The sequence below is a fragment of the Bufo bufo genome, chromosome 10, assembly GCF_905171765.1.
Source record: "Bufo bufo chromosome 10, aBufBuf1.1, whole genome shotgun sequence".
Taxonomy (NCBI): domain Eukaryota; kingdom Metazoa; phylum Chordata; class Amphibia; order Anura; family Bufonidae; genus Bufo; species Bufo bufo.
This window is the reverse complement of record NC_053398.1, coordinates 75209785-75220384: the sequence shown is the minus strand read 5'-3', so window position 1 is coordinate 75220384 and position 10600 is coordinate 75209785. Positions and strand designations below refer to the sequence as shown.

Here is a 10600-nt window from a genome sequence, read left to right as displayed (position 1 = left end):
AACTGAACTGTCGTTGTTCTGTTAGCGTTGGGAGATTATGTGAGGCCCCTTCCTTCTCCTTTGGTGTATACTTGGCTATACACTCTCTCGCCAAGCTGAAGGAGCGACTAAACTGTCGTCACTCTGTCAGCCTAAGGAGATTATGTGAGCCCCTCCTCTCTCCTTTTGTGTTTACTTGGCTACACACTCTCGCCACACTAAACTGTTGTTGCTCCATCAGCTTTGCGAGATTATTTGGGCCCCCTCCCCTCATCTTTGGTGTGTACTTGGCTACACACACTTGTCACGCTGGAGGAGCAACTGAACTGTCATTGCTTCATTAGCGTTGGGAGATTATGTAAGCTCCCTCTCCTCTGGTGTTGACTTGGCTACACTCTTTCGCCACACTGGAGCTGTCGTCGATCCATTAGAGTTGGGAGATTATGTGAGCCCCCTCCTTTCTCCTTTGGTGTTTACTTGGCTACACACTCTCGCCATGCTGGAGGAATGACTGAACTGTTGTTGCTCTGTCAGCCTAGGGAGATTATGTGAGCCCCCTCCCTTCTCATTTGTACTAGGCTGCACTTTCTCATTACGCTGGAGAAGCGACTAAACTGTTGTTGCTCTGATAGCTTTAGGAGATTATTTGAGCCCCCTCCCTTCTTTTCTGGTGTGTACTTGGTTACACAATCTCGCCACTCTGAAGGAGCGATGGAATTGTCATCACTCTGTCAGCATAAGATTACGTGAGCCCCCTCCTCTGTCCTTTAACATTTAATTGCTGTACACTTGCAACGGACCTGCTATCAGGGCATCTTGGGTATCCCTTGCCCCTTAGGAGGTTTCTATGAAATATGTCCCTCTTATAGAGCAAGTTAATGTGACGCCAGTTGCAGTTAAGCAACGAGGACTTGAAGTCCCCTTTGTAGATGGTAATGTTGGTACCCAGGGTAGGATTGCCAGAGTGGTGCAGGGATGGCCTACTGTCTCTGTAGATGTTATATACGTGTGTCACAGTTTTCCTACCTGGATATCCTTGGATCCCAGACGTGATGTGGTCCGAAGCAGTGCAAAAGGGGGTAGTTGAACTTGGATGATGAATAAGTAGAATAAATGGAGTCCAGACTTTGTTGTAACGTTGAACAGTTGCTTTTACTTGGCATAAATGGTAATACAAACAGTTTCCAAACTGTATCTTGGTCATCAGCAGGTATTGGCATCAATGGCAGGCAAAAGCTTCCTTAGCACTGCTATGCTAGCTGGAGTAAATAGGAACTTTCCTCTTCTGCTGGAACTTAGTTTATCTGTAGTCTGTCTCTTACTTGAATCCTTGGAACTTCTTGTCCTTGCTTTGAAGTACCTCAAGCTCACTTATGCTTGGGTGTACACAACCTCCAGTGATAAGGCTGGCATAGGACAAACAGCACCTGTCCAGACATGACCAGGCCTGCTGCCTTCCCCTAGCAGGGGTTAAGTTAGACAAGACTCCTCACACAACCTCTCCCCACGAGGAAGTAGGGTAGACTGACTTACTCACTACCTAAACTTTTTCCTCTCTAGAGAGGGCTGGAATGGAACTAGAAGGTTCCTCTCTAGGGAAACTATCTTGCCAATGTTGCCGCCATCTGCTGGTAGACCAGGCAATTGCATGAACATTACATAACCAGTTATATGAATGAATATGCACATTATTAGGAGATGACAAGAGGTACATTAGGTAATATAAATTACCACATCGGAAACAGTAGCAAGGTGCCAAAAAGAAGTGATAATGGCACTCCGGGAAATTACACACTCACACCACGCTGGTGGAGCAACTGAACTGTCATTGCTCCGTCAGAATTTGGTAGATTATTTGAACTCCCTCCCCTCATTTGGTGTGTACTTGGCTACACACTTTTGCTATGCTGGAGGAGCAACTGAACTATCATCGCTCTGTCAGCGTAGGGAGATGATATGAGTCCCCTCCCCTCTCCTTTGGCGTTTACTTGGCTGCACAGTCTCGTCATACTGGAGGTGCGATTAAACTGTCGTTGCTCTGCCAGCGTAGGGAGATTATATGAGCCTCCTCCCCTCTCCTTTAATATGTACTTGGCTGCACACTCTTGCCTTGCTAGTGGAGCGACTGAACTGTCCTCACTCTTTCAGCGTAGGGAGATTATGTGAGCCCCCTCCCTTCTCTTTTGATGTGTAATTGGCTACACACTTTCGCCACACTAGAGGAGCAATTCAACTATCGTTTCTCAGTCAGCTAAAGGAGATTATGTGAGCCCCCTCCCCTCTCCTTTGGTGTGTACTTGGCTACACACTGTTGCCACTCTGGAGGAGCGACCGAACTGTCGTTGTTCCGTCAGCGTTGGGAGATTATGTGAGCCCCCTTCCCTTGGCTACACATTATCGCCAAGGTACATAAAACCTTGATAGACCCTCCTGGATGCCCCATTGTATCATCTATAAATTCTGTGCTATCTCCCTTGGCAATATTGTTAGAAAGAGTTCTTACACCTTTGGTACAAAATACTGAATCATTTTTACTTGACACCTCCCATTTCATGAGAGTTATTGATACAGTGGGACCAATATCAAAAGACTCTTGGTTGGTTACAATAGATGTGGTAAGCCTGTGCACATCCATTGATCACGAGGATGGTGAACAGGCGGTATCCACTCTATTAGAGAAAAGCGATTATTCAATTGAGCAGAGAAATTTTTTAATGGATTTGTTACATCTGGTGTTATATGAGAATTATTTCCTAGTGGGGGATACCTACTATTTGCAACGGCGCGGGCCCACGATGGGTTTGAATGTGGCCCCGCCATATGCAAATGCATTGGTTGTTTCTAATATATATTGTGTAGTTTAACAGTATATGTTATCAAAGGCTTGGATGGTCCAAAACGCGTCCTGTATATGTATATCTTTTGTATGAGAAAATAAAGAAGCATTGAAGGATACTTTCGTGTTGCTGAAGTTTTTATGCACTGGACGTCACAACGTGGGCAGGTCTGGATCATGCGTTGATGTCATCACGCTAAGTTCTAGTCCTTTGCAATCTAGAGAGGAGAAAATGCCTTTTCACATGCAAGTAGTTAACAGATTTTTTTTGTCGACTTTATGTAACCTTTTTTTTAAAAAATATTTAATGTGGGGGATATTACAATTGTAGGGGGCCACCATTGGAGGCGTAATTGTTGGTGGTAAATATGGTGGACATTACTAATGGTGGAGGACACCATGGGACACATTACAACTGTTAGTGATCACTATGCCCACATTTAAAATTCTTTGCACACTTTTAAAATTCTTTTTTCAGGACAACTTATCCCAAAATCATGGACAGCCTACATTTTTTACGGACAAATTGGAAAACCATAATGAATGATAAAGATTATAAATAATACATGTCTATAGCTCAATATACTGATAATAACTCATTTCCAGCATTTACTGTGAGTGGTAGAATCATGATAGTCACCACCTTTGGGACCCGCACCTACAATAATAACGGAAGAGGGAAATGAACGGAGGGCGTACTGGGCATGCGCAGCCGCCCTCCATTTATTTCTATGGTGCCGCCGAAAATAGCCGAGCACTGACTCGGCTATTTCCGTCTGCCACATAGAAATGAATGGGAGCAGGGGCTGCGCATGCGCAGTGCTCTCTCATTCACTTCTAAGGGATCAGTGGGGCGCAGCGATTGGTGGTGGACGGACCCCTGGAAATCTGGGGTCCTCCAGCCACAACTCTCCCTGCTCCGTTCTCGTTGTAGGTGGGACCCGCACCTATCAGACAATGGGGGCATATCCTAGCATATGCCCCCATTGTCTGTGATGGGAATACCCCTTGAAGGGCTTGGTTATTAAGGGATTAAATCTAACTGATGTATGCACAGGTGAAAACGAACATTTTATTCAGTGCCTGTAGTGCACACTAACCCTAAATACAAAAAAAAATAAACAAAACAAAACTGCAAACGGATTAGTCTAAAGATATTCTGGTTATTGAACGGTTAAATAAATCTCTGTCATCAGATGCAGTAGGAGCTTTGTGGAACCCTTCCTGGTGGTACAGTCTGTGGGTAGAAAGGCAGCACACTGGTTCTTTATTGTTTCTAGCCATATCAGAAGAGGAAAAATACAGAATAAAACTCTTATCTCCAGCGAACTAAAAAGTCGACGAGGATGGGATTCGAACCCACGCGTGCAGAGCACAATGGATTAGCAGTCCATCGCCTTAACCACTCGGCCACCTCGTCCGATAATGCTGGAGTTTCTCCTATTTATACTATATGTCTATGTGCAGTGACGCATTACCTACTGCTGGAAGTTGTTTACTATAACTTGGGTATTTTTATTTTTCTACTAAATTCTTGATTCGAGGCATAGATACCATCCACCTTTATTGAAACAATATGAGCGTTTGTTTGTTTGTTGGTCTTTCGCTTTCTCTTCCAGGGCAATAGAGGGCGCTGTGAGTTTAAGGCGTTATTTTTCGCATTCTCTCTGTAGTCAGTCGTGAGGGGTGCTGGGTAGGAATGCGAGAGGCGTCGTGGGCGGGGATTCGGCTGGACGTGCATCAGCGTGTAGTGGTCAGTTGGTAATTATTGCCTCTGAGGCGTCACAGTGAGATCTGATAAGAGTACCGTTTGCGGTGATTAGGAGGAGTGTGAGAGCGGCTGGTCGCCCATGAGTTGTAGTGATGCTGTGCTTGATACCGAGGACGCGCACATGTCTATCTTCTTGGAGTGAAGTTACTGTACCACGCAGAATGCAGTGATGGGCGTAGATTGCAAGCTCTGCTGCCATTTCTGAGGATTCTGCAAGAGTAGGAGTTGATCTCACATGAGGAGTGGGTATCCGTGCCAAAAAAGGGCAATGCTAACTGCAGTTCGTTGCTCATTTTTTCGTGTGGTCCTTGTTGCCCTCCTCCTTGTTGCCCTACTTCAACTTCTCTACCTCTCTCTTCTCTCTAATTTACATGGACAACAGCAGCAGAGGTCTGCCCATCCAGTGCTTGTGGGCACACCTCATACAGAGCTTAGATGGCAGAGGGAACAGAAAGATCATTTGAAGGCCACATTGATGTCTGGTGGTGTACTAGATGTCAGTGGACAGTATCGAATTTATCGTCATCTTTTGTCACATGAAGGGGGACAATCAAACGACGTGGCATTGGCTTCTCATGCAAGCCTAAGTAACCTATGGCATTTGCGGGAACTGGTACAGAGGTGGGATGGCAGAATTTCATTAGCACTGTTTGTCTCTAGTGCTGCCCAGGGTAAAGTAGCCACTGTGTTAGCCTATACCCTTTCACAGCTGTGCCCTTCAGTGAGGCAAAGGGTGTCCATTCATCTTGTGTGCCAGTCTGGAGATACGATCATTTTTCCCAAACAAGATGATGCTGCAGAGTTTGCCCATCTTCAGACATGCCAGGCTGTCTTTGCCAAGGCAGCAAATATGGGCACAAATATAATAAACTATGCAGGGAATGCGTCTTACCCCAATAACTTACTAAGAAATGTTGCTAGGGCTAGCCTTGGGAGTACAGCGTTTGTATTGGTGGTTGATATTGATATGGTACCCAGTCAGGGGCTGAGGTCAGGATTTTTGGATTTGGCTGCGCAAGGGCTCGATCCACACCTGGTATTTGTGGTACCTGCCTTTGAAATTAGACATACTCGGCGGTTGCCTGGCACTAAAGAGGAATTGCTGCGACTGTACCAAGTGGGAGAAGTGCGGGCTTTTTACGAAGAGTTATGTCCACGATGCCAAGCACCTACTAATTATTCAGTCTGGCTAAACTTACAAGAGAAGGACACTTCTGGCAGATTGGCAGTTGCTTATGTTGTTGAGTGGAGAGATCCATGGGAACCATTCTATATTGCAAATAAAGAGGTCCCAGCCTATGATGAGAGGTTCAAGCAGTATGGATTTAACAGAATCAGTCAGGTAAACACTCTGACATATACATAGTACAATGATGTACTTTATAACTTTGAAGCTCTGATCTGGAGCTACTTTAAATATTCTAGTACAAAACAAGCAACTTTGCTTTACACAGAAACACTTCAGTGTTTAAAGGAGTTACCCCAGAATTTGATATTGCTGGCCTATCCTTGAGGATAGGTCATAACTATCAGTTTGGCAGGGGTCTGACCCCAGGTACCCCCGCCGATCAGCAATTTGAAAAGCCTGTGGAACTCACCATAGCTTCAGTAAGAGTTGCAGTCTCTTCATAGCTTATGAAGCACAGCGCCATACATTGTATAGTGGCTGTGGTCTATATTGCAGCTCAGCCCCATTCACTTGAATGGGACTGAGCCGTGCTTAGGCCATTTGACCAATGTGTACGGTGACGTCACTCGCCTAGGAAGAGGCATAAGCACTGATGAAGTGTTGCAGCCTCTTAGAACATCTGCTGGTGGGGGTCTCAGGAGTTGGACACCTGCCAATCTGATATTGATAAACCTATCCTGAAGATAGGCCATCAATATGAAATTCCCAATAACCAGAAAAGTTTGTAAGTGAAGCATTTCAGTGTAAAACATAGGAGCAGATTTACTACCGTAATCCTAAAGATGGCATAAGCTAAGACAGGCTCTCTAGACCTGCACCAGATTTATCAGTGGCTCAGGCTGGATAAATCTGGTTAAAGGGGTTGCCCGGGTTCAGAGCTGAACCCAGACATATCCCCATTTTCACCCAGGCAGCCCCCCCTGACTTGAGCATCGGAGCCGTTCATGCTCCAATGCTCTCCTTTGCCCTGCGCTGTATCGCGCATGGCAAAGGCATTTTCAGGAGTTCCAGTGACAAACCGGGCTCTCCATGGGGCTGCCAGGAAGCCTGGTGACGTCACCGGCACTGATGGGCGGGATTTAGCGCTGCCCTAGCCAGTAAAACGGCTAGGGCAGCACTAAAGCACGCTCATCAGAACCAGTGACGTCACAGAACACACTGCCGGGTGGAAGCCTCTGCCCGGCAGTGTGTTATTGTAAACAAGAGCCTGTGCCCTGCGTAATTTAGCGCAGGGCAAGGGAGTACATCGGAGCATGAGATGCTCCGATGCTAACATATGGGGGGGGCGGGGCGCTGTCTGGGTGAAAATATGGGTATGTCCAGGGTTCAGAGCTGAACCAGGACAACCCCTTTAAGGGTTATTCACTTTTCTCTGACTCTGTACAAACTATTGGTTGGCTCGTTTGAGACAGATTTTTATGCCAGAATAGTGGCACAAAAGGGTTCATTTAAGGTCCCACTTTACACTAAGTTCTGCCCCTTTTCACTAAAATACACCCCTTGCCAAGTATATTAGGGGAAGTGTGTAAAAATCCTAGATGCACTACCTTTTATGCCTTATTCACACAGTGTTTTGGTCAGTGATTTCCATCGGTAATTGTGCCTTAAAACCAGGTGCGGCTCTAAACTCAGAACAGGTGCAGATCTTTCCCTTATACCTGATGTCTGTGGAGGCTCCAATCCTGGTTTTGGCTCACATTCACTGATGGAAATCACTGTCCAAAACACAGAATAAGGGCTCATGCACACGAGTGTGTGCGCCCCGTCACCGTATTGCAGACTACAGACAGCGGGTCCACAGTATTTGGGCACCGGCCGTGTGCACTCCATATCACAGATGGAGTGGAGACACGGATCAGAAGCACTACAAAGTATTTCCATGGGATTTCGGTCCATGCTTCTGCACCACAAGAAAGTAGAACATGTTCTATCTTTTTGCGGTGCGGAACGTGCTTTGCGGATAGCTGACCCATTTAAGTGAATGGGTCAGAAAAACAGCGGGCGCTCACAGGGCTGTGGAGTCGGTAAGCCAAAGCCCTGACTCATACTCTTCAATTTCCCCTAACTCTGACTCCCACTCCCCCATACATGGCGCATGTTTAAGCGATAACTTAATTTAATCTTTTTATCACCCTTTTGATACACTAATCAAGCTATTTAGGTAGAACATAAAATATATTTATTGGATACAACTTTAGAACGCACAAAACTTTCTCTCAGAGCTCAGTCCCATCATTCTGTGGGGTGAGGTCACTCCTGCTCTCAGCTAATCAGATAAGTCTTTCTGGTATGCAGGTTACCATAGAAACCTGTGTGCAGTGAGAGACCTGCTGAACTGTCTAGAGCTAGACTCTATAGTTCATGACTAAAGTAAAATCTACTGACCAATGTATTTAGAAAATGTCTTCTTTTAACTGTCCCTTTATGTTGAAAGCTAATCTTTGTAACTAGTGAGAAAACCTCTTTAATCCTGTATTCTCTAGCAGATCTGAGATGAGTGCAGCCATGCCTTCCCAGTGCCTTTTTCCTATGATCTGTAGAGGAGGAGCTTCACTACTGAGCATCTACATAAAGGGCAGCAGACATTCATCTCAACTAAAAGCTTAGATCATTTATAGGACATTTCATAATTTTCCGGAATTCTTATGAAAATATATTCAGCACATACTGCAATGAACTAACTGTACAAATTTATTATATATTTTTGGAGTCTGTCCAATTTATAATGACTCTGACTCCACCAAAATGGACTCCAATTCCGACTCCACAGCCCTGGGCGCTTAGCATGTACCCTTGCTTTGGCCCCTATTTGCAGTCCGCAGCAAGAGGCACACATGCTCATGTGCATGAGCCCTAAGGCATTGGACAGATTAGACGGTCACAATAGTAAATCTGGGCCATAGTCGTTTGGAAGCAGGGAGTCTGTTGGTAGACAGGTTCCATTTTAAGGGATTTCATCAATTGTGGCACCAAACAAGAACTAGAATTAGATGCATCCTAATTTACAAACATGAAAGATAAGCTAATGGAATCGTGTAGGTCACTGTACAGCTGGTATCCTACGTGTGACTGTATTGTAGTGTCGTTAAAGCAGAAACATGGATAACTGAGTTTATTTTTTTATGTAGGCATGTGAACTGAATATGGCTGGTTTCTCCTTTGCAGTCTTGGACTCTGCTTTTTTGCTTCATAAAGGCCACAAACTACCCGGAGATTTTCACAGCCAGAAGGATGCAGAAAACAAAAGAAACCGTTTGCTGTACAGAGGCTTCAAGGAGGAACTGAAGATGAAATACCCTGATTCCAGCAGACACTGCTAATAAGGTCTTTACCTGAGCAGCCTGAACTGTTAAGAACCAAGCTTCTCACATGATGAATAGGATACATAAGTTCCTTAGTGTATTTGTATTTATTGATGTGTATGACTGATGAAAATCTGCCAGATCTTCTTTCAACATTATTCTTTCCTTGTTGGGTGGGGTGCCTTCACACACTACGGATTTTGTTGCTGAAATTTCTGTGACTGAAAATCAGTTCATTCATTTGAATTGGGCTGAAAGCACATGGATTTCTGCAAGCCCCATTCACGTGAATGAAACTTATTTTTAGTTGCAGAGTTTTCTGCAACAAAATCAGCATCATTTGACGGTCCCCTTAGAAAGGATCTTCTGTGTTCAGTAGAATAAGCCTGGACCCCAGCAATCAAGTTTTGGCTGTTATGCTCTGGGCTTATGAGTTTGCAGAGCAGTCATATTCACTGACTGACAATATTCCAGAAATCCATACTCAGAAATAGATCTTAATAGTTTGAGATTGGGAGGGGGGGGGGGACATAAATGGCAGAAGAAATGGGATATTTTTTTGAATTGAGTCCTATTCTCCTCTTTCCTGTATATTTTGATTATTCCTTCCATTTCACTGCTGCACTAATTTTATTTCTATATAGTTTTTCTCTATTTCTAGTCCCGATTCAGTCATAATCTGTCTTTTCTGGTTTTCTTCTCAATGCTAGGATACAAGCAGTAGTTGGAGCTGGCTGAAAATAAATAATTAAATCTCCTGTGTTTTTGTTCTCTTAATTATTTTTTCTTTGTGTTTTTTTTTCCTAATCGTAAAAAACACAAACTTTTTTATTTATTTCCATATGGGCCCATGTACGTCGCAGTATAGGGCTGTACTGTGCAATCAGACTTCTAGGGCAATGCTGTATCTCTACAGCTCAGATTTTATTCATTCTGTAGGCACCGAAAAAAAAAAATTGTGATGTGGCATTAGATTCTGTAAAGAGAACTGCATGGAGGCACAGATTATACCATGTACACAAAGCTTTAAAGTGAACCTGTCAATTTACTTATTTTGCCCTACTAGAGAGCAGTAAATGAGGAGTAAAAAGTAGAGTAAATTCTGACAGAACTCATAGAAGAGACAGTGAGAGTCCTGATTCCCCACAACACACAATATGGTTGACAGTCTTCTCTGTACACACACACACACGTTGATATAGTGAAAGCTGTCAATCCTGTATAATCCCAGGAAATCCTGCTCTAAATCATATAAATCTGAGATGTAATGGAGCTTTGCTTTTCTACCTCTATCATTTTGTGCTCTTGGATGGGGCAGCAGAAATCACCTGGCAGGTTCACTGTAAATCCTCTTCTTTATTTTGCAATAATAGTGTATTTAAAAAAAAAAAAAACTCCACTGGTGTCTAGGAAGCATTACTTGCGAGACAGCATTACTGAGGTAATTTCTTAGGTAGACAACACTTCTACAAATTTTTAAGGTGTTTTCTAGTACCTGGATGACACCTAATCCCAGAGAGCAG

The 10600-nt window shown here is 44.1% G+C and overlaps 1 protein-coding gene and 1 non-coding gene across 2 annotated transcripts; one reads left to right on the top strand and one right to left on the bottom strand.

The window, feature by feature from the left end:
- Window positions 1-4153: 4153 nt before the first annotated feature.
- On the bottom strand, window positions 4154-4235 carry TRNAS-GCU. Its single transcript has one exon. It is a non-coding gene; the product is annotated as a tRNA-Ser (tRNA).
- Window positions 4236-4517: 282 nt separating this feature from the next.
- Window positions 4518-10263, top strand: B4GAT1 (beta-1,4-glucuronyltransferase 1). The gene is made up of 2 exons (XM_040410116.1): window positions 4518-5928; window positions 8904-10263. Exons 1-2 carry the CDS (start codon window positions 4822-4824, stop codon window positions 9093-9095), a joined length of 1299 nt encoding a protein of 432 aa, XP_040266050.1. The 5' UTR covers window positions 4518-4821; the 3' UTR covers window positions 9096-10263.
- The last annotated feature ends 337 nt before the right edge of the window (window positions 10264-10600 follow it).